The sequence below is a fragment of the Lepidochelys olivacea genome, assembly GCF_965140295.1.
Source record: "Lepidochelys olivacea isolate rLepOli2 genome assembly, chromosome: 10".
Taxonomy (NCBI): Eukaryota; Metazoa; Chordata; order Testudines; family Cheloniidae; genus Lepidochelys; species Lepidochelys olivacea.
In genome coordinates this window covers 66,484,327-66,508,968 of record NC_140420.1, presented here as the reverse complement: position 1 = coordinate 66,508,968, position 24,642 = coordinate 66,484,327, and the positions used below count along the sequence as shown (strand labels likewise).

Sequence of the window (24,642 nt, the reverse complement as noted above, 5' to 3'; positions counted from 1 at the left end):
TGGAAAACCAGGTGAAATAGCTACCTGGGGATTCCCCCTTTGAAGGGGAACCCCTGAATGGTGACCAGAGTGCTCTAGCAATCCTGGGTTGCCAGCCAAATCAGAGAGTACAAAGGTGGCATAAGGCATAAAACGACCTTTGCCCCCACACCTTCTCAATTGCACTAAATGTATCCTCATGGGTGAAAAGCTAGCCCAAAGAATCCAATTTGTGGTAGCTGACTTGTCTTCAGGTGGTCTACTGATTTCTCACCCCCCCCCCCATTGCAGCATCAGTGACAGACCACAAGCATGAGCGGCCTCAGGCAGCTGTGCTAGGACAGCAGGCGTGAAACAAAATTGTTGCATATATAAAAGCTCACACAAGGAATGATGTAATTCAGAAGTCCAAGTTGGCAATACAGTCAAAGTATCCTGACTCCTAGTGCTCAGCTCTGACTGAACTCCCTCTATATGTCTACACTGCACATTATGCCCATGTCTGCGTGACCTGGGCTTGTGAACTTGGTGTTTACGAGACAATGTTCGTGTGTCCACAGTGCATTGCAAAGGGTTTACAGTTGCTAGACCTGGGTCTCACAGCTGTGCTAACACGTCCATATTGTACTACACAGACCTTCTGACTCAAGTCTGTGGCTTGACCTGTGTCCACACTGAAAAATACAAGGTTCAGACTTGAGTCACAGTTGGACTCAGGCTGTGACCCACTCCTCTAGCAGGGTCCTTGGTGGATCCTGAGGGCTTCCTATGTCAAGCTGGACTGATCTGTGTACGGACAGAAGGGGGCTTTGTGCTCAAACCTGAGTCATGGACAACTTAGTGTGCAGTGTAAACACACACACACACACCCCCTAAGGCTGGAATCCTGAGTCCTAGTGCCCAGTTCTGACCACGCTTCTTCCTACAGCCTGCTACAAGGCCCGGATCATTGGGCTAGAGCCTGACTCACTCAGCCACACGCCTTCCCACAGCCTGGCGCAGAGCCCAGGCCTCCTGACTCCAGCTCTCCAGATCAGCGCACGCTCCTTCGCACACGGCCTAGGTTCGCATCCCAGGGTCCCGACGCCGGTACCTGACTGGTTCACCTGCCCCCAGCTGAGCCGGGGAGTGTCTACCCAGCCCAGGGGGACGTGCCCTGGCTAGGCTGCGGGAGAGCGCCCGCCCTCGCAGGGGGAGCTTGGGGGCGGCGTGGGAGGAGCCCACCCGAGTTCCGCCTCAGCAGTTATGGCCGCGTAGAGTCTCCTCAGTGGTACTGCTCGGACATGGGCCTGTCCCGGGCCGGCAGCCTGAGGCAGCGAGTCTCCTCGGCGGTGAGTACGGACCCGGCCGGCCGCCTGGGCCTGGCCGCCGGGCTCGAGGGCAGAAAGAGAGTGAGAGGCCGGGATGGGAGACGGCCTCTTCCTCCGGCCGTAGAGCCGCTCGGGCTCGGCTGTGAGGGCTGGCGGGGCTCCCTTCTCAGCAGCCCGGGGGCAGGTCCTGGCTGGGGGGGCAGCCCATCGCGTACCCGGACCCCTGAGGCGATCCGAGGTCGGGGGCTGCCCGGGGCAGTCGTGCGGCCTGGTGAGGGAGAGGGGTTCGGTGTGCGTGGATGGGGGTCAGTGGGGCTGGTCGGGGAACAGGGGGAGAGAATGGCTGGAGGCTCTGCAGGACAGGAGGGGGTGGTGGGAGTATTGGTTAGAGCGGGACACTGGTATCCAGGGCTTGGGGGGGGGGGTCCTGTTACTGACTGCCAGTAACTTGCTTGTGTGACCTTGTCACTTATCCTCTTCAGCCTCAGTTTACTAGTAGGTAAAATGGAAATGGCTCTAGGCACCTTCTCAGGTGGCTTAATATCTGTAAAGCACTGTAAGAGCTTCAGGTGAAGTATACTGTGGAAACAAGCTGTGATTTTATTTTGATAGTTTAACAAGCATTATGAATGTTCCATGCTGGGTGAAGTATGCAGATTCATAGTTTTGGGAGCTGTCATGGAGTGGTGTCTATTCTGGTGGGCTTAGGGTGCCCACAACTATATCGAAAGGAAACTGTCTGGTTAAAAACCAAAAATTAAAGTGGCCTTGTATTACCACTTCAGAGATTAAAAACCAAAACAACTTAAAAAAAAGTCTGTGTTTCTACCATTTATTCTATTTATTTATTTTTGGCATTTCACACAATTTGGATAAATATACAAGTTAACCAGTTTCACTTTCTGGTTCCCTTATTTCTACAGTAACTTGTTTGGATTGAATTACTTTTCACTGACCTTTTTTTAAAAAAATTTTAGAGTCACTAACTTTTTTAGTAGTTTGGTTTTGTAAACCATTGTTGTATACACAAATCTAACTTTCTGGCCTAAACTACCTGACAACATATATTAATCTAGCAGTCAAGTAAAGGGCTTCCTCAAAAGTGCTAGAGTGCTTTTGAACAGTTGATAGGTATGAGCCCTGACCCTGCAATCTGAAATCTTTTTATGGGGATCAGTGGGACTCTGCACTGAAGGACCATATACCCATGTGGAGTTCCACTGGAATCTGTGTGATTGCATGACTGTCCCTAGAACTGTAAAACATTAATCTTGAAAATTTTAGGAGTAGATTCACAAATCTGATTCTAACAAAACAAAACATGCCAAGTGTGCAATACTTGGCATGTCAATCTAGGTCAAAAAGACAGCACAGAGGGAGTCATGTTGCAAGTAGCATATTCCATTATTTCCACTGGTTATTATAGTCACTGCTTACTCATATCCTCTGTAAATACAATCATGTTAATTAGCTAGGTAAAAGATCTTTTACATGTAGGTTATCTAGTCTCGAGTTTGGGGTTGGGGTAGGAGGAGTCCATGCGAGTTCCGCCTCAGCAACTATGGCCACATAGGGTCTCCTCAGCGGTACTGCTTGGAAATGGGCCTGCCCCGGGCCGGCAGCCTGACGCAGTGAGTACCCTCGGCGGTGAGTACAGACCCTGTCCTCCTAACTCTGTCAGTGCAGAGTTGCCCAGTTATGCTTTAAATATTTCTGTTAGTAATACCTAAGCAAATTTTCTTGAGGTTTTGAGGTGAAGGGCCTGATCTTGGGATGTACTAAGTACCTGTATCTCCCATGGACATCCATTCCTTGGATCTCAGTACCTCTTGGGATCAAGATCTAGATTAACAATCCTCAGGTATGGAATTGGAGTCCTGGGTAATGCTCCATCTCCAAATTAGTAAGTAAATAAATAAAATATAATGACTTGAGAGCCATTTTTACTGAAAGTTCTAAAAATTCACAATCAACCTAAAGTAGTCCAAAAAAAAAAAAAAAACCCTAAAAGTGGATTCAAATATTGCACTGGCTCCTGAGTTGTCTTGCTAGTCTTTGTGGTTTTGCAATCTCACATTCCTTTCTTTAAAAAGTGTCTACTTTGTGGATGTGTGAAAAACCGAGACAAATGATTCTAAGATCCTTTGTGCTTTGGGTTGTGGAGGGGAGCAAGAGAGTAAGGAGGCAGAAGAGGAAATGGGCATGCCCTCACCTTCATAAGAGCAGACCAACTCCAGGCACTCAGGTCTCTGCTGTGTTGGGGCCTAACAGCCACTCTGCCCAGCATGCTCTCCTCCTGACCTAGTGGAGATTTCACTTAAATTTTTAGATAGATGTTAAATGCCAACATCTGTTTGAAAAATCAAGTAAAAATGCTTTTATTAGCACATTGCTTTTGAACTGCACTGTCCACCTCTAGGGGAATTGGCACTAGTAGAGCAGGGATGGCCAAGACAGCATAACTTCTGGGGATGTTGTGCTACAATAGAGGAATCTTGTAGGAGCTAGTCAGTCTAGCACAGGGGTGGGCCCCCGGCTGGAGTGTCAGAGTGGGGCAAACCCTGGACCCCACTCCCCAGTAGGAGCTCAAGGGCTGGATTAAAATGTCTGAAGAGCTGGATGTGGGCCCCGGGCCGTACTTTGCCCACCCCTGGTCTAGCAGATGTTCTGACATCTGCCAAATGGAGGCCAAGGTCCTCCTTGGATGTTGAGTATTGTTCCCTGTTTCATTGAAAGGAACTTTTGGGGAGCATCAGTGAAGTGAACCTTGTAGAGTTTCTAGAACCTTCTAGAGTTTCTCAGCCATGCTTGGCCTTTACCATTGGAGCCAAGGATAGGATCTGGCCTTTTAGTTTTAGTGGACTTTAAGTCACTTGGTTAAATCATAATTCTGTTTCCTGATCATAACAGATTAATGCTATTTACAAAATGAAGTGAAAACGGTATTCTATGAAAATGTTTGTTTACAAAGAAGTCCCATGTCTTTCCCAGTTAACTAGCCCCCTAGTTTTTGCAGTATTCAGATGACAGCAGCTCAGGTAAATATTTTTTAGAAAGGGAGTGTTACTTGCATTAAATATTAAAAAAGGACCAATACAGCTCCTATATATATTATTTTAAATTCAGTTTTACTCTGCCCCTAAATTTTCAATATGCTGCAGTAACAACAACGCAGAACTGCATTGTCAAAGTTGAAAGAGGGAAGTTTTAGCAAGTAGAGGCCCAATCCTAAAAGACATTCACATGTTTAACTTTACTGGGAATAATCCCTTTGAAATCATTGGAACTACTCATGGTAGTAAAGTTAGGTACATGTGTAAATCTATGCAGGATTGGGGCCTAGGTAGGCTCTTGGCACTGGGGATGACATTGGTGGGGGTTTGGGATAAACAAACACTTATTGGATAACTTATTAAGATGACAAGCAATTAAATAGTTGATATGGACACTTGTTTTTCTTCAGTGTTAACACTTATAATAAGTAGAGTAGTTTACAGCCCTTAGATCTATTGTTTCATGCTGTCTGCAGACTCAGGAAGACACTTCATTGATTTAAGTCTAGTCTACATTCAGAGGGTTTTGCTGGTTTAACTATATCAGATTAGTTAAATCAGCAAAAGCCTTCTAGTGTAGATGCAGATTATTGGTATTAGAGTATTTATGCTGCTATCGCTTATACTTTTATCATATCTCTGTTGACAAATAAAAGTTACACCCCTTACCGACATAACTATGCCTGCAAAACTTTAGAGTGGTAGTACTGTTGATGTAATATTCTTAGACTTCTACAAGACATTTGACTTGGTACAGCATGACATTTTAAATAAAAATCTAGAATATAAAATTAACATTGCACACATTAAACGAATTAAAAACTGACTAATTGATACGTCTCAATGTAACTGTAAACAGGGAATCATCATCTAGTGGGTATGTTTCCAGGGATTCCTGCAGGGATTGGTTCTCGGCCCTGCACCATTTAACATTTTAATCAATACTCTGGAAGAAAACAAAATCGTCACTAATAAAGTATGTAAATGACACAAATTGCGGGAGTGGTAAATAATGAAGAGGACAGGTGATTGATCAGAGCAATCTGGATTGCTTGGTAAACTGGGTGCAAGCAAACAATGTGTATTTTAATATGGCTAAATGTATATATCTAGGAACAAAGAATGTAGGGCCATACTCACAGGATGGTGGACTATCCCAGAAAGCAGTGATTCTGAAAAAGATTGGAGAGTTGAGGTGGATAATTAGCTGAACATGAGTTCCCAGTGTGACGCTGTGGCCAAAAAAGGTCCTAATCATTATGAAATCCTGGGATGCATAAACAGGAATCTTGAGTAGGAATAGAGAGGTTATTTTACGTCTGTATTTGGCACTGGTGCAATCACTGCTGGAATACTGCTGGAGTTCAGTTCCGGTGCCCACAAATTTAGAAGGATGTTGATAAGTCAGAGGGTTCAGAAAAGAGCCACTGGGCTGATTAGAGGATTAGAAAACATGTTTTATAGTGATAGACTCAAAGAGCTCAGTCTATTTAATTTAACAAAGAGAAGGTTAAGGGGTGACTTGACTACAGAATACAGTAAAAGCTGTATTATCCGATCCACTGTATAAGTGTCTCACCACTTCCAATGACTTTGATTCATCTCATTCAGACTCCTTCTGCACTAGTAATGTAGATTCATATTCATTTAGAATTTTGATTCTTAAGGAAAACACAACTTCACGGAGAAATTCAAGCCACATTTTATAAAATAGTCTAGGTTGGGAGTTTTCAAGCTTTCATGGTGGGCCACCCTCTTTCCCAGTCAATTGCATGGAGCACTTCCCTGCCCACTGCCAATCAAATAATATTTCTATGTTAAGAAGAGCAATTTTAGAAAACTAAGGTATGTTAGCTTCTTTTAATATGCTTTAGCAGCTTAAAAAAAGGGGGCCCCCAGAATCAGCACTCTGTGACTGGCCAGCTCTCTGGAGACCACCATAGAGTACTACTTTGACCACGAGTAATCCATAGACTACAGTTTGGGAACCATTGGTCCAGAAAATTATGAAGGTGTCAGTCACAGTTACATACTTAGGTTGCATTTATTGCAAAGCTAAGTTAGAAATTACAGTAGAAATCTTAGATGAATTTATGAAATCCACAATAAAGCCAAATGTTTGTCATGATTGTGTCTGATAGCAAAAGTGTAATAAGTAATCTGTTGATTTCTTTTCAAAAAGAAAGTTACAGTACTCCTACATTCTTTCCTTATTAATTTTATATTTAGTGCAGTAGCATCTGGAGCACCAATCTTAAACCAGTGTCCCATGTAGAGATAGGCAAAACCGGTAAGTGTTTGGCAACTAATTTACCCTTACACTACGAGTTTAGGTCGAATTTAGCAGCATTAGATCAATTTAACCCTACGCCCATCCACATGATGAAACCATTTTTGTTGACTTAAATGGCTCTTAAAATCGATTTCTGTACTCCTCCCTGACAAGGGGATTAGTGCTGTAATTGACATTGCCTGGTCGAATTTGGGGTAGTGTGGATGCAATTCAATGGTATTGGCCTCCGGGAGCTATCCAGAGTGCTCCATTGTGACCACTCTGGACATCACTTTCAACTCAGATGCACTAGCCAGGTACACAGGAAAAGCACCAGGAACTTTTGAATTTCATTTCCTGTTTGGCCAGCGTGGCGAGCTCATCAGCAGAGGTGACCATGCAGTCCCAGAATCGCAAAAGAGCTCCAGCATGGACCAAATGGGAAGTACTGGATCTGATCGCTGTATGGGGAGACAAATCTGTGCTATCAGAACTCCGTTCCAAAAAACGAAATGCCAATATATTTGAAAAAATCTCCAAGGGCATGATGCACAGCGGCTATAATAGGGACCCGCAGCAGTGCCGCGTGAAAATTAAGGAGCTCAGGCAAGCCTACCAAAGAGGCAAACGGCTGCTCTGGGTCAGAGCCCCAGACATGCTGCTTCTATGATGAGCTGCATGCAATTCTAGGGGGTGCCTCTACAACTACCCCACCCCTGTCCGTGGACACCTGCAAGGGGGGAGTCTCATGCAACAGGGATGAGGATTTTGGGGAAGCCGGAGAAGGCACCTCTGGTGAGTGTACCTTTGTAAATATAATACATGGTTTAAAAGCAAGCGGGTTTAATGATTAATTTGCCCTGAAGATTTGGGATGCCTTTGCAGCCAGTATAGCTACTGGAAAAGTCTGTTAATGTGTCTGGGGATGGAGTGGAAATCCACCAGGGATGTTATTAAGGGGACATTCAGAAGTGCTTTGTAATGTTAACAGCTTGGTTCACCGTGAAAGAGTCTACCCATTGTTCTCTAAAATGTGACTTTTTAAATACTACTCTCCCTTTTTTTAATCCTGCAGCTGCAAATGTTTCAATGCTCTCCCAATCATCTCCGTCCCAGAGGCTAGCGCAGATAAGGCGGCGAAAAATAACCGCACTCACGATGAAATGTTCTCTGAGCTCATGCAATCCTCCCGCACTGAAAGAGCTTAGCAGAATGCGTGGAGGCAAACAATGTCAGAGTCCAGGAAAGCAGAAAATGAACGTGAGGACAGGAGGGACGAGCAAGATGACAGGTTGCGGGAGCACAAGGAGAGGTGGTGGCAGCGTGATGAGAGGAGGCAGGATGCAATGCTGAGGCTACTGGGGGATCAAACTGATATGCTCCGGCGTCTGGTGGAGCTGCAGGAAAGGCAGCGGGAGTACAGACTGCCGCTGCAGCCACTGTGTAACCGCCCACCCTCCTCCCCAAGACGCCCAAGAACGTGGGGGAGGGGGCGGCCTCCAGGCACCCAACACTCCACCCCAGAGGACTGCCCAAGCAACAGAAGGCTGGCATTCAATAAGTTTTGAAGTGCAGTGTGGTCTTGTCCTTCCCTCCTCCCCTTATTCACCACCTCACCTGGTGCTTCCCTCCTCCTCCACCCCTCCCGGGCTACCTTGGCAGTTATCCCTCTATTTGTGTGATTGAATTAATAAAGAATGCATGATTCTGAAACAACAATGACTTTATTGCCTCTGCAAGTGGTGATCGAAGTGGGGAGGGCGGTTGTCTTACAAGGAAGTAGAGTGAACCAAGAGGGCGGGTTTTGATCAAGGAGAAACAAACAGAACTGTCACACCGTAGCCTGGCCAGTCATGAAACTGGTTTCCAAAGCGTCTCTGATGCGCAGCGCGCCCTGCTTTGCACTTCTAATCGCCCTGGTGTCTGCCTGCGCATAATCAGCGGCCAGGAGATTTGTGTCAACCTCTCACCCCACCATAAACGTCTTCCCCCTTGTCTCACAGATATTGTGGAGCACAAAGCAAGCAGCAATAACAGTGGGAATATTGGTTTCGCTGAGGTCTAACCAAGTGAGTAAACTGCGTGAGCGCGCTTTTAAACATCCAGATGCACACTCTACCACCATTCTGCACTTGCTCAGCCTATAGTTGAACAGCTCTTTACTACTGTCCATGCTGCCTGTGTACGGCTTCATGAGCCATGGCATTAAGGGGTAGGCTGGGTCCCCAAGGATAACTATAGGCATTTCAACATCCCCAACAGTTATTTTCTGGTCTGGGAATAAAGTCCCTTCCTGCAGCTGTTCAAACAGACCAGAGTTCCTGAAGATGTGAGTGTCTTGTACCTTTCCTGGCCATCCCACGTTGATGTTGGTGAAACGTCCCTTGTGATCCACCAGTGCTTGCAGCACCATTGAAAAGTACCCCTTGCGGTTTATGTACTGGCTGCCATGGTGGTCCGGTCCCAAGATAGGGCTATGCGTTCCTTCTATCGCCCCACCACAGTTAGGGAGTGCCATTGCAGCAAAGCCATCCACTATGACTTGCACATTTCCCAGAGTCACTACCCTTGATGGCAGCAGCTCAGTGATTGCATTGGCTACTTGGATCACAGCAACCCCCACAGTAGAATTGCCCACTCCAAATTGATTCCCGACTGACCGGTAGCTGTCTAGTGTTATAAGCTTCCAGAGGGCTATTGCCACTCGCTTGTGAACTGTGAGGGCTGCTCTCATCTTGGTATTCTTGCACTTCAGGGCAGGGGAAAGCAAGTCTCAAAGTTCCATGAAAGTGCCCTTGTGCATGCGAAAGTTTTGTAGCCACTGGGAATCATCCCACACCCGCAACACTATGCGGTCACACCAGTCTGTGCTTGTTTCCTGGGCCCAGAATCAGAGTTCCATGGCATGAGCCTGCCCCATTGCCACCAGGATGTCCAAATTGCCGGGGCCCGTAGTTTGAGAGAAGTCTGCTTCCATGTCCTCATCACTCTCGTCACCGCACTGCCATCGCCTCCTCGCCTGCTTTTGCATGTTCTGGTTCTGCACATACTGCAGGATAATGCACGAGTTTACCATGCTCATAACTGCCACGGTGATCTGAGCGGGCTCCATGGTATGGCGTCTGCAGGAGAGCAGAGTTGCAGAGGAAGCAGTGGCTGAGGACTGATGCCCTGAGGATAGATATTATAGAGAACGATAAGAGGACCTGCGAGGTGGATTCATGAGAGCAGAGTTGCAGTGGAAGCGGTGGAGGACAACGGTTAGTTCCGCGCACATTTCCTGAGGAAGAACACACGTACCTGGGAGCCCATGACAGACAACATGGAGAAATTCGCTATTGAGACCATAGCAGCAGAGCAGAGTTGCAGCGGAAGCAGTGGATGATGACAGTTAGCAGTCCTACTGCACTGTCTGCTGAAAGAAGTATGGCGTCCGCACAGAAAAAAGGCGCAAAATGATTGTCTGCTGTTGCTTTCACGGAAGGAGGGGCAACTGACGACATGTCCCTAAAACCACCCGTGACAATGTTTTTGGTCTATCAGGCATTGGGAGCTTAACCCAGAATTCCAATGGGCGGCAGAGACTGCGGGAGCTGTGGGATAGCTACCCACAGTGCACCGCTCCGTAAGTCGATGCTAGCCACAGTAGTGAGGACGCAGTCCGCCGAATTAATGCGCTTATTGTGGACATACTATTTCTAAAAATCAACTTCTATAATATCGACCTAATTTTGTAGTGTAGACATACCCTTAGAAAAATCTTGAAAAAAGATAAGGGGAGTGAAGAAACATGTCTGATAGGAAAAGAAAACTAAATCTAGCACTGTGTGTACATGGCATGATCTTGAGGCTCATAACCATAGGAGAAGAATAGTAAAATCTGGGAAGACATTCGCTTCACTGCTGAGAAATTGTACATATGAATAAGTGGCTAGACTGCTACTTACCTTATTTTCTCATTTAAAAAAAAAATCTTTAGGGTAATTTTGGACCAGATAGAACTCTATATTTATGTAGATTAGATCCCAGATTGAAATTCTAAGGTCAATTTTTCGGAGATATTAGCATCTTTCCCATTTTACAAAATAATTGTCTGTTTTCCATATTGTTGTTTTTCTAGACTAGGGTCGTTTTCATACCAGTGTCAGAATACACACTTAAAGTTATAATACTTGTAAGACAGTTTATAATACTCAATTACCTGCTACTGCTAAGCGTTTCAGAGAACAAGTTATGGAGTACTTGTGGCACCTTAGAGACTAACCAATTTATTTGAGCATAAGCTTTCGTGAGCTACAGCTCACTTCATTGGATGCAAAGTTATGTAACACACTGAACCTTGAAGATATATTTAGAAAGGACTTAAAGCTTCAGGGAAATGAAGTCTTTATTTACAGTCCTTAGAAAAAGACAGAAGCCAGCAAAGCCTGTCCTCTGCAGATTGATTGAACAAGTAATGTGAAAATCTTATTAAAAAGAGAATGAAATCTTCTCACGTAACTGCAGCATTACCCAAAATTTGCTTCACCCTATGCAGAAAAGGCTGTTACCTTGCAAGAAGTACTGTGTGTGTGTGTGTGGTATCCAAACTTATCACATCCTTTCAAAGCAGTATTTTAAAAGTATTGAATATCTCTGCATCTTTGCATATGCCTTTTAGGGGAAGGTTCTTAATTCTGTATTTCACTTAAACTAAACATTTGATGGATTCTTGAATTTTGATGTCTTCAAATCAAAACTGGACGCCTTTATGGAAGTTATGCTTTAGCCAAATACAAATTATACTTAGTCAAACACAAATTGTTCAGAACCAGGGTAAGTGGGTGAAGTTTCATGGCCTCTATACAGGAGTTCAGACTAGGTGATTTAATTTAACCTTTCTGGCTTTAAACCCTGTGAATTTTTGTTGTTAGTGAAATGTGCTTGTTTGAGAACACAGGCATTTGAAGCCTTCCATTTATTCCCATTTGAGAATGAGGGGATAGTTCATTCTCCTTTCCCATGCAATCTTAGGCTCGCTGCTAAGACTTACAATTGGGGCTTTTAACGTTGTTAGTTTTCTGATATAAGCATCTGACTACTAGGAAATGCGCTGAGACCCTCAACTAATTTCACGTAGGCCATGAAACAGTCAGGTGTGGTAACTGCCATAGAGCTCTTTATATCACATGGTCATAACAATCACCCAATTTCTGTTGATAACCAAGAGAAGTTAGGCTTTTAACTGGCTTATTACTCAATTTTGATAGTAGCCATTCCTAAATTATGGCTTCAAGTTTGAAGAGATAAGTAACAAAGCTTCTTCCTGATGTCAGACCTTGAGGTGTTAAGGTACGCCCTTAACTATATTAAAGATGCATTTAAGCGTTGCTTCGGATGACTGTCAGATTATCAAATCGGGAGATAAAAGCAAGAATGTAAATTACTTCTAAATTATAATACTTAGCACAGAGCAATTTAGGAGATCTGTTTATTCCTTATACAGGGCTAACTGGTTTTCTTTTCTTGATACATTAGTCTGGGAGTAAAAATTAATAAGTAAGGGCAAGTTTTTAGACTGGCCCCTTGTGAACCAGTATTCTCTGTGGTTAAATTAGCAAATCAAGTCCCCGTCCCCCCCTTCTTCTTGAGTAAAGAGAAGATACCCTTTTAAAAAAAAGTATCTATTCGTATTTTCTCTTTCCATCAAAATTGAACAGTCTGATTCAATTCAGAATAAAACAAATAATAGTTACTGTAATATACTAATACCGGATAAGGTGGACACATGCAAGACGCCCAGATGTTATGCTGATGGCTGCCTGGAGGAATCTCCCATATGAAAAACATAAAAGCAATTATGTCTAAGCTAGTTATTAATACCTAGAGAGGTGTGGCAAAGATGTTGCCAATTTATGGATTATTGAGGCTTGCCTTCTCTTGGCATGAGCTCTCTCTGCTACCTGTGTATTGCTGGTCACGTTTCTTAGGTAATGTCTGTGTGCAGAGGTCAGCCATAAGCAAGTCATAAATAATTATGCTTTTAAGATTATGAATACATAAAAGGTAGATTTCTTTCTGATATACATACTGGCTTTATCCTGCAAAGATTCATTTTAATGTAAAGTAGTTTTTCTTCTCCTAAATTTCAGAATTCCTTTCTCTCTCCTCCTGTTGTGCCATGGAGACATCAGATTGCCCCCTTCCCAATTATGTTCCTGGAATTATATTTTAATAACTCCCCCATCATTTTTTGCGGGATTTATTTATATTCATCCAAAAATTCAAAAAATCTGTCTGGCATTGCTAACACACAAGACTAGTAACAGGACTCAGAGGCAATTAACATTTAAATGGTTAGATCCTAAACTTCTATGGTAGTGTTCCTCCTCTTCTGGCTGAGTATTAAAAGCTCAAGGCAATGCCCCAGACAAATTAACAAATCTGCTATTACAGATACAAAATGTAAAAGTATGACAGCTTCCTGTAGTACATGACAATTTGTCTGTTTTTTAAATTAAAATGTTTAAATTTAAAATATTTTCTGTGTAATTAGTAATTTGGTATTAACATTTTATTTAACAGGTTACACTTAACACTATGAAAATAATATAGATATGTTAAAAAAAAAAAGCGGTGACACAATTTTGTCAATTCTTTCCAGTTCTATAATTGACAGATTAGGCACTACAATTCTGTTTCATAAATCAAAATATGCCAAATGATTCAGTTAAGTTCAAAACTGTTCTTTTACATTTAATTAGGTTTTCTTTATTGCATAATTTTCAGAGGGTTCTATTACTAATGAGCTCTTCATTTGAAGTTGAGCAAATCTGTATGTTAAGCTAATTAATCATATAGACTTATTGCATTTAACTCTTTATGCTTCATGTTAAAACCTTGTGACAAAGTTTCTCCTCTACCTTGGTGGGTCCTGCGCTTATTGACAGATTTTGCTCGCCTCAGAGATTCACAGTAGCCCTCAGTTTGGCCACTTTCATGGGTCAAATCTGCCATTCACTCAGATAACCTCATCACTGGCCAGCATGGGGAAAAGGAGGGAGAACAATCCCCATAATGTCTGCTGGTCCACCTAGTAGGTCGGGGGACAGGCCAGGGACCTTCCCCCCTGGTGGGACCCACGGTCCAAATCAACTCCTCCTGTATCCAATAGGGAGTTGGGGGGATGTGGGGAACCCAGGCCCGCCCTCTACTCCGGGTTCCAGCCCAGGGCCCTGTGGATCACAGCTGTCTATGGTGTTTTGTGTAACAGATGTGTGACAGCTACAACACCTTGGGCTACTTCCCCATGGCCTCCTCCCAACACCTTCTGTAACCTCACCAAAGGACCTTCCTCCTGATGCCAGATAGCATTTGTACTCCTTAGTCCTCCAGCAGCACACCCTCTCACTCTCCACTCCTTGCACGCACCTCACTAACTGGAGTGAGAGCCTTTTTAAACCAAGTGTCCTGATAAGCCTTAATTAATTCTAGCAGCTTCCCAATTGGCTACAGGTGTCGTAATTAGCCTGCCTGCCTTAATTAGTTCTAGAAAGTTCCTGAGTGTTCTGGAATAGTCCCTGTTATCTTACCCAGGGGAAAGGGACCTGCTTAACCTGGGGCTAATATATCTGTCTTCTATCACTCTCCTGTAGCCCTCCAGCCCAACCCTGTCACAACCTATATTTTAAAAATCATTTGAGGACATTAACAGAATGTGTTCAATAATATCCTATCCTTCTGTTTTCAGAAAAACATCAATATTTAGAGACATTTAAAGAGCCATCCTATCCTTGAAGGAATATAAGTGACCATACATTAACATGCCTGCTGGGGCTTCTGTACCTAAGGAACTGTACCTCTGTACTTCACTGAAAGATCTTAACAAGAAGACAGAAATAAAAGCAGAGAAGACCAGTACAAAAAAGTATGTGAATTTCCTTGTTTAATTGGCTGTGTATTAATTGTTCAAATTCCACAGCTAAGTAACAAGTGATGCAGTGTTTAGTACTTTTATATGCAGATAGTGAAAATGTAAACCAGTTTTCTAAGTAAGAATTAACTCACTAAGTAGCAATGCTGCACTTCTGACCAAATTCCAGCTCAGGTAATTGTGTTGTGTACATTAAATTCCCTCTTCAGTTTCAATTCAACAACGTAGCTTCCCTCAGTCCTGTGTAGTGTTGCTGTGGATTGACAAACTAAATATGGAGAGATCATCCAAGAGATAATGTTTCAACAGTGAAGTAAACATGAGATCTGTGAAAGTTTTTAAAGTGCATTAGGATTCTTTGAGACAACAAGCTATATAAATGCAAGTTATTAACATCAGTTGAAAAATTCAGCCATCACGTGGGAATAGAAACAGCCTAACTTTGGAATTTGTAGACTGAATCTTCATGCACTTCATTGTATGTTTTCATAGGACTAGTGCTTTAAATAAAGAACCAGTCCACTCTGCATTCGAGAGAGAACTGGTTCCGAACAGGTCCTCTGTAGATGGGTTCTTGTTTGAAATGTTTTGAACTGCCATTTTATTTATTACTGAATAATTAAAGTACTGAAAATAAATGAGCACGCTAACAAACAGTAATAGCAAAGAGAAATATAATTCAGTGGGAAAAAAGTAGCTGTGATTTTCACCAATAAGCTTGGATTGTGATGCCGAAGGGCACAGAATGTGAACATTTAAGTCAAGAGTTCATTACAAAACTAACTGTTCTTTTGAAAGGTAGGTCAACAATTGTGGTTTTTTTAATTGACCCTTTTCCTCCCATTTCAAGTTATGTGCAGAGTGCCCTTAAGATCTTCAAGGCAGCGGAGGAATGCAGATTGGACAGAGATGAAGAAAAGGCCTACGTCCTATATATGAAATATGTGACTGTATATAATCTTATTAAAAAAAGACCTGATTTCAAGCAACAACAGGTATATATCTTTCCGACTGCATTTTTTATATTGACAGAAGTACTTCGAATCAGTGGTCGTTATAGCTGAAGTTTTTAGGTGTCGTTGAAAGAATTACATGGGTGTACGTTACTGAAACAGTAATTTCAGTAAAGGAATTATATTTATTTAAATAAACTTTTGTAGCTTGTGTTGAAAAGTGAGGCAATCTGTTATTGTAAGCCTTCTTTATTACTTTCCAATACAGTACACATTGCTAATTACATTGGCATATAAACTACTGGACATCTAAATAGTAATGAGTCCCGTTGCTATCTTTCCTGGTAAAGTGCTTTTCTGGTACAAAACTAAATTGATTATTATTTATTCCTTTAATTAAGATAAATGTTTTTCTCTCTCCCAAACTTGTGACCAGAGCTTGTTAACATTATTACAATTAAATATTAACATACTTATGAATATTTGCCTTTATATATAGTGTGGTATTTTTCTTAAAACATTGAAGAGAAGAATCTCTCACTTTATCTACAGAGCAACTATGGCAACAATATAAAATTACTTTTAGTTAATTTTTTTCCTTCAGTAGGAAATCTTTAGTGTGCTGTAAACTAGGTGTTAAATGTTGTTCTTGGTAGTGTCTGCAGAAGTATTCTATCCTGTATGCACATTGTGCAGTATTAACTGTATGCTGGGGTGGTCCTTGTTGTTGTTTTAGGATTACTTTCATTCTATACTGGGACCTACAAACATAAAAAAAGCTATTGAAGAAGCTGAAAGACTCTCAGACAGTCTGAAACTGAGGTATGTGCAACATTTTTTACAAAGTAATATGTAAATATTACTGAATATTTGAAATTTGTGCATCTGCTGCTGTAGTTTTGCCTTTTTTTGACATTGTTTGCAGTAGTTGCTGATACCTGTAATCCAGAGAGATTAAACTTTCTGATTGAGCCTTTTATTCAAACTAGATTTCATTTGCCATCATTCATCCCAGTCACTTCAAACCCATGTACTTAGATCTACCTAGTTTCTCTCTAGCTTTTAATAAACAAAACTTTGTGCAACATCAACAAATGTCAGCTGCTGTTTTTCATTAATGTATACACAAATCAGAGCCTCCAATGAGAACCTCTCGATAATTGCTGTTAGTCACTCTGCTATCACGAGTCCTTCCCTAGTGTTCTTTCCTGTCACGTGATCATATTAAGGCCAGGTGTATACCACGCGCACTTTGCCGGTATTCGTATACCAGTATATTCTACTGGGAAATTGCTGCTAGTGTGGATGCAGGTTTTACCCACAAAACTGTACTTTTGCTCAAAGGCAGTGTTTTTGAAAGATTCTTTTTTGGTAGCTTATGGACTGTCTCAAAGGAACAAAGTGTGAGGGTTGATACAATGGCTAATTGTTTCAAGTGTATTGTGGAAATGTGTACTTGAGCAATTAAAATATGTACTGACATGTTTAGAGATACTTACAAAGAAAAAAGCGGCTCCTCTCCAGTCACAGAAGCCACTTTACAATAAGTATATGAACCAATTTACTTCACTATTTTTTTGACATCATTTTTTTCCTGGAGAGTAATTAGTTACCAAATTTAAAACTCTGGGAGGTTCAGGTAGTAAAACACTATTTGCCTTGAAGTAGGAGAATTCCAATAGGGATAATCCAATTTGCACATCATAGAAGCAGTAGAAAAATTTGACTTAATTCATTTTGTAAAAATTGTATTCATATTTTTAAGTGATGGCTAGATATTCAGTATTGCTGAGATTCAATACTTAAAAGCATGCTTAAGTCTCCCTTGAAGTTAAGGGGAATGAAGCGTGTGCTTATGTGCTGTCTCAAATAGGGATGCTTCCTGAATCAGTGCTTGTGTCACTAACTAGAAACTAAAGAGAAACGTCAGAATGCAAACTTGCAGCCTCATCCCTGTGGAATGTCCATTACACTGATAGTGAACTAGTATGTGACAGGTACATTTGGCATCAGTGATGTAGTTTACTAATTGAATGTTCCTGATTTCACTTGGACAGTCCAGTGATTGAATTGATGACTTTCAAGTATTCCTAATTAGCTAACACCTCATTAAGGTAAATAGTCATTCATATGAGTCCTTGTTTACAATACTAGACCTATCTTTACAATGAGAGGCAAAAAACTTTTTTTTTTTTTTTTTTTAAAAATAGGGTAGGCGAAATGTCTTAAAAAAACAGGCACCTAAATAACTGACCTGATTTTTTTTTTTTCAGAAGTTCTGAGTATCCAGTAACTCTTACTGACTTTATTGGAACTCCAGTGTTTGAATTCTTAAACAATGACTGCTGGGTGCTCAAAACTGTTGGAAAAAAAAATCAGTCCACTTATTTACGTACCTGATGCACATAATTAGTTGTGATTTTTCTGATGCAGTCAGTCTTAAAAATATACTGAATAAAGACTAGGCTGAAGACTTCTCTGGCCGAGAAAATATAGAAAACTGTAGGCTCAGTTATTCTTACAGTAATTAGCTATTAGTGATACTGTTACTTATTAGATGCCAGACTAGATTTTCTTAGCAAAAATGTGCCCAGGGAGAATGACTAATACATTCTGGTGTCAACATTAAATTTTATAAGTAAACCTTTACATATAGTTGTACTTTTTACAAATGCAGAAGAGGGTGGGAAATTTAACATTTTCAGTGATGCCAGAGCAGAAGTATTTTACATAAACAGCTGAGGTGGAGGGAAAGAAATTGTAAGCCTTGAGAAGGGCAGAAGACATCACTTGCACAGCAAAGCACAGAGAGGAATAATATCAAGCAACTACTGAGGAAAATAGGAAGAATTTGGGAAGTCAAGAATAAGTGTTGTGAGACCTCAACATTTAAAAAGTTTGGGGAAAAAATTGCATAAAGCTACTTGAAGCCCAAGTTAAAAATGTTTTTTAAAACTGGACTTTTTCCTACTAGATATGAGGAAGCTGAAGTTCGGAAAAAGCTTGAAGAAAAAGAGAGACAAGAAGAGCAACAGAAAAAGCAAGAAGTAAAAGATGATGGAAAGGCTTTAGCCAAAAACGCTTCAGAAAATGCCATAGATTCCAAAGGACAAAACCAAAGGGTAATGTAGGGGAATGTTTACAGACATGCTAGTAAATCTGTAAATGCATGATGTTTAAATGAACACTTCATTAAATCAGCTGTTAATACGAGGTCACTTATTATATTGAAGAAACTGATTTAATTAGTAACGTTGCACCCATGACTAGATTGTTTACCTTGTAGAAAGTTAAACCTTACCATTTTAAGTTTACTTCTACCGTTTTATAAATTTTTATTCAACATAATTTTTATCATAGACCTTTGTGTACATATTTGATACCTGCAGAACCCCACAGAACTCTTAAAGCTCAACAGAATAATAGACTTCAATTCTTCTGTAAAGCTCAATTTTTTCCCTTAAATTAAAATTCGTTATTCATTAGTATACAACCCTTGTACCTTCATGTACTATGAGGTTTAGTTGTAACAAAATTGAGCAAGTTGAAGTGAAAGCTGTGTTCTGTCCTTTAAGTCCTCTTAAAGGCAGGGCTGGCTCTCAACCTGGCTGATGATGACACCATCAAATGGCTGGGCACATTGTGCATATGCAGAGAGAGAAAGAGTCTGGATAAATGCATGAGTGGACATTGTTTTTGCTGCTCTGTCTAGCTATTACAAGCTTTCATGAAGAATTCCTTTGCTTTATCATTGTATGTCAGATTGTTATTTAAGCACAGTGAATGGAATTGTATCCCTAGCTTTGTGCATGGAAATGATCCTCCATGTTGCAGATCTTATGCTTCTTGTTTGAGAGAGTGCTGGCAATCTATGGACAAAATTCAGTTGGGCCAGGAATCTGTGATTGGAGTAGGCAAAAGTAGTGTCCCAAGGAGTCATGCATCATTTCTCTCCCCTGCCTTCCTCCCCCAAAAATCACCCAGCAGCAACTCCACCTAACAAGCACTGCAGTCCTAGGCTGTGTTACATCTTCCAGAGCTCCCCTCTGTTACGGACTAGTGCCCTATCATCCTCTTTCTTGGGACTTCTGGACATCTGACAGCAGATCTTTGTAGAGATTTCCCTCTAATTGGTACCTTCCTGTTGTATTCATGTTTTGCGAGTCAAGGTCACGTGCTGAACTTGTTACTTTATATTAGAAAATAAAAACAGCAACTTCTAACACTTTTGTACAATAATACAGATCAATGGTGAGAAGAAGTGTGCAGTGGAAAGAAAAGATCAATTTGACAGATTGAGTGGTAAGTGATGCAGTGTTTCACTGGAAAAGTCTTCATTGTTTAACAGGAAAAAAGCTTCATACAATTCAGTTAAACAGTGAAAGTAACTAACCATTGGAACAACTTACATAGGGACATGGTGGATTTTCCATTATTGGCCATTTTTAAATTGTGATTGGATATTTTTCTAAAAGACAGTCTCCAGACATTATTTTTGGGAAGTTTTATGGCCTGTTTTATGCAGAAGGTCAGACTAGACCAGAGGTGCTCAAAACCGGGAGAATTTCTTTGGGAGGAGGTGCGGAGCGGCGGCTACTGTCCGAGAGAGAGCCCAGCTCTGAAGGCAGCACCGCCGCCACAGCAGAGACATAAGGATGGCAGGGTATGGTATTACCACCTTTACTTCCGTACTTCATAGCACGGGAGAGAGGGACGTAAACAACCACAGACACAAAAAAGGAGGGCGTGGTCAGATAGGACTAGACAATCACAGTGATCCCTTGTGGCTTTGGATTCTCTGATAGCTTCCCCCCATTATGATTTCCTCTCTTTAAAATCAAAATTAGTGCACCATCTTAATTTAGCAATGTACTTGTTAATTATGAAACGTCAGTATATCAGTTGAGCCTCCCTAGTCTGCTTTTTTGTTAAAATTACGTTTGACACTGAGGTTTTTTTATGACTTCTCTGCTCACTTCCCCATGACTTTCATAAAAGTTGTCCTCAATTTATGTGTCATCAGGTGATTTGGTAGTGGTTGCTTTTAGGAATTACTGAATTTTGATCATTACACAATAATTCACAATGTAGTTATTTCAAATGTAAACTGAACCAACAGTGGCATGGTCAAAAAAGACAAAAAAAAACCAAAAACAGTCACCAGCTTCAACTGGTGTGAAATATTCAAGGCATGTTTCTAAGAGACTTTTGTAAGAAAATTTTGATTTAAATAAAAGGATCCTTTTCCCCAGGCTCCATCTCTACGCTACAAACGTGAAATTCTTCTCTTGAATTCTCCTTCAACCTATAAACCAATGCAGACTACTGTGACAATATTGATCATTTTAAGCTTATGGTTTTTAAATATTGTATAAAATCAAAGAACAGCTACTGACTGTTACAGTGGAAGCCAAGAGCTGTAGATATTCATGTCAGATGTCCCACCTTCACGATTTTGGGGGCAGAATTTCACATGGGAGATGGGCCTCAATGTTCAAATTCAGTTTTTCCTGAAACTATATTATTCCATGGTCTTGTTTATTTGCAAACAAGAGTCTTGACCTCTCCCGTGAGATGTGATCACAAGTGATTTTGGTTTCTCTTTGTAATATATTTTTGCATATAATAGCTTCTGTATCTCAAGGAGCAATCACTGCTGAGAAACTGTTTCCAATGATGATGGACAAAAACATCGAATTGCTCATAATGGATGCTCGAAGCTTGAAAGATTATCAGGAATCTTGTATTCCAAATTCCATCAGTGTTCCAGAAGAGGCTATCAGTCCTGGGTATGGAATAACCTTTATGTGGTAGAATCTTGTGACTATGCACTGATATTAATGAACTCTATCCATTTGGGTAAAGAAATAAAATATATTTCTCTGGTTTACTTACTATATTCCATTTTAGACTGACTGAAAACCATTTCCTCATATAAGAGTTATGAGCAACTTGTTAAAGCGCAGTAAGCTTGTGCTTTCAGTTTCAGAAAGTAACTGGCGTGAGTGAATGAATGAGTTGTGAACATTTGTCCAATTTAAGCTTCTAGGTGCACTATGAACAGTGCACCTAGAACACTATGAACAGTTCTAGGTTCATTGTTTCTTTGATATATGTATTGCATATAATCATACCTTTATCATCTATACACAGTCTAAATAATGTTTTTAGGCATTCTTGGACAAAATGTGGTGTTTGTACTCAAACACATTTTCCTGTATTCCAGAGTCACTGCTAATTGGATTGAAGCTAAACTCCCAGATAGTTCTAAAGATCCCTGGAAGAAGAGGGGACATGTTGATTATGTTGTACTGCTTGACTGGTTTAGTTCTGCAAGAGACTTGCAGCTAGGAACAACTCTACAGAGCCTGAAAGATGCACTTTTTAAGGTACACAAGTTTGGTATTTTATATTTGTCTAACTTTATTATCCTGGTTGATGAGAAGTGGGTTTTAAGTAGCTGTAATTCTAAAGTGCAGGGAAAACAGATAAAACATTCTGGGTAAAACACCTTAGCATCTCTTCCTCTGGTTTTCAATAAAAGTGCCTGGTTTTGATACCACAAATGTATCTGCTTTGAGCAGGGGGTTGGACTAGATGACCTTCTGGGGTCCCTGCCAACCCTGATATTCTATGATTCTATGTGTGTCTCTTACATTTTCACTTGCTTCCTCTTTCTGGTTGAGGACAGCATAGCTAACTGTACGGGGAGGGTAAAAGTGATAAATGTTGTGAACCATCTCTTTAAAAATTCTTATCTGCCTGACCTACAGATCATTTGGGGAAGTGGCTGTCCTTGTATTCGTACATGGGTGGGCAAACTTTTTGGCCCGAGGGCCACATCTGGGAATAGAAATTGTATGGTGGACCATGAATGCTCACAAACTAGGGGGTTGGATTGCAGGAGGGGGTGAGGGCTCTGGGGTGGGGCCAGAAATGAGGAGTTCAGGGTGTGGAGGGGCTCCAGGCTGGGGCGGGGGAGTGGGGTGCGGGAGGGAGGGCTCCGGCTGGGGGGGTGGGCTCTGGGGTGGAGCTGGGGATGTGGAGTTTGGGGTGTAGGAGGGTGCTCCGGGCTGGGACCAAGGGGTTGAGAGGGCAGGAGGGGGATAAGGGATTGGGCAGGGGGTTGGGGTGCAGGGAGAGGCTCAAGGATGCAGGTTCCAGGTGGTGCTTACCTCAAGCGGCTCCCAGAAGCAGCAGCATGTCCCCTCTCTGGCTCCTATGTGGGGGCACGGGCAGGCAGCTCTGCACACTGCCCCGTCCACAGGCACATACCCCCCCCCCGCCGCCCAGCTCCCATTGGCTGCGGTCCCGGCCAATAGGAGCTGTGGGGGTAGCGCTTGGGGCAGCGTGCAGAGCAGAGCCCCCTGGCTGCCTCTATGTATAGGAGACAGAGGGGGGACATGCCGCTGCTTCCGGGAGCCACATGGAGTGGCCCCCGACCCTACTCCCCAGTTGGAGTGCCAGAGCACCGAAGTGGGGCAAGCCCCAGACCCTGCTCCCCAGTGGGAGCTCGAGGGCCGGATCAAAACGGCTAGCAGGCCGGATCCAGCCCCCGGGCCGTAGTTTGTCCACCCCTGTATTAGTATGTCAAGGACATGTTCAGTCAGTCGCTCTCCTCTCTCTTGCTAAGCCATAATAAATCATTCCTTGGAGCTCTGGGAAGTGGCCCACTACCAAATGTCTAATGAGACAATCCATGGCAGCCAGAATGGAGGTAAATCTATGTGAGCCAGAAGCCTCCAAGATTGGAGGACTTGGGAGAAAGTGAGAAGCCCCCCATCAACACTCACGGCCATCTTCTCTGGTTCTGTTTACTGGAGGAGCATGGATTAGATTGGCCTGAGTTTCAGCTATAGTAAGAGTTTAGAAATTGAACAGTTCTATTTTAAAATTGTTCAATGGTGAAAGATAAAATTGATAGAATTTACATACTACAATTGTAAGTGTTCCCCTCTCTGCTTTCTTGAAATAGATTGAGATTGTAAAAGGACTCTTGCGCACACAACATTTTCTATCACCTAAAGCTGCAAAGTTAGAAGGACTCAGAATTAGTGCTGGCATAGCCTGTTTTCTATATGTATTGCTAAACACATTTTGTGAACACCACAAAGCTCTCTGGTCATACTAGTGAGCTGAGGACAGGGTGGCAGTCTCAAGTCTGAAATTCTGGGCTTTTGTTTGTTGATGGCAGATTTTTAAAATGTTAAAGCTAATACACTTATTCACAGAAGAAAGTTAACCCATGAGAGGCATTAGCAAGCATATGGTTACTATAAATGGCATACTTTCAGAATTCGAGGGTTGCTGCTAATAGTAGGAAGTATTTATTCTATGGTGGTGCCTAAAAGCTTCAGTTGGGATTAGAGCCCCATTGTGCTGGGTGCTGTACAAACATAGGAGGGAGAATCCTTTCCCTAAAGGGTTTGCAATCTAACTAATAACTAATTAACTGACTGATTGTCAATCTGAACAATAGCCTGTCTGCTAAAATGTAACAGGCAGGCATGTACATTTCTTCAGCATAATTTGAGTTGTAATTTAGAGGCTTACTTTCAGAATCTGTCTCATTTTAACTTTTTCCAGTGGGAAAGTAAGACTATACTACGGAGTGAGCCTTTAGTCTTGGAAGGAGGTTATGAGACCTGGCTTCTTTGCTATCCCCAACACACAACAAATGCCAAAGTAACTCTACCCTCACGTGGCAAGAGTGAAGTAGTGTCTGTCTCTTGTAAGTATAAGGAAGACATTTTAAATACATTTAAAAGAATAAATAAGCAATCTAAGATTATATACAGTAATTTAAATATATATTAAACTTAATAGCTTGCTCCTGCTCTTCGTAGATTAGATTAGGATGCTAATTACATACATAATTTGGTTTTTTTTAAAAAGCACTATATTTCTGTGGTTTTCAGTGGATTTTACTTATCCCTCTCTGGAAGAGCCAGCTCCTCCTCCACCACCTGTTGTCCATATAAAGCCCACTCCAGTAGAAGTGACTGAGAATGATGAAATGGAAAATAATCAAGAGGGGAGGACAGGATCACATAACACAACAAATCCAAGTGCACCAAGTGCTGCTATCCCTCAAACTGACATTTCACCTGTAGTGCACCCAATATATGCTGTGACAAATGTCCCACAGGTAAGATATGTTCTT

General features: G+C 41.9%; 1 protein-coding gene across 3 annotated transcripts in view; it reads left to right on the top strand.

Moving 5' to 3' along the window:
- Positions 1-1,036: 1,036 nt before the first annotated feature.
- Positions 1,037-24,642, top strand: part of USP8 (ubiquitin specific peptidase 8) — a 35,333-nt gene continuing 11,727 nt past the window's right edge. Inside the window, exons 1-11 of one of the 3 annotated variants that reach the window (XM_084640590.1) lie at positions 1,037-1,310; positions 8,618-8,683; positions 14,344-14,520; positions 15,377-15,521; positions 16,216-16,301; positions 18,454-18,601; positions 19,724-19,781; positions 21,109-21,268; positions 21,706-21,868; positions 24,066-24,210; positions 24,398-24,627. In XM_084640590.1, coding sequence (XP_084496716.1) covers positions 14,417-14,520; positions 15,377-15,521; positions 16,216-16,301; positions 18,454-18,601; positions 19,724-19,781; positions 21,109-21,268; positions 21,706-21,868; positions 24,066-24,210; positions 24,398-24,627 — 1,239 coding nt within the window. In that variant the 5' untranslated portion in view covers positions 1,037-1,310; positions 8,618-8,683; positions 14,344-14,416. The remainder of the gene's footprint in view (positions 1,311-8,617; positions 8,684-14,343; positions 14,521-15,376; positions 15,522-16,215; positions 16,302-18,453; positions 18,602-19,723; positions 19,782-21,108; positions 21,269-21,705; positions 21,869-24,065; positions 24,211-24,397; positions 24,628-24,642) is intronic. The other 2 variants (XM_084640591.1, XM_084640589.1) reach the window with 2 other exon arrangements.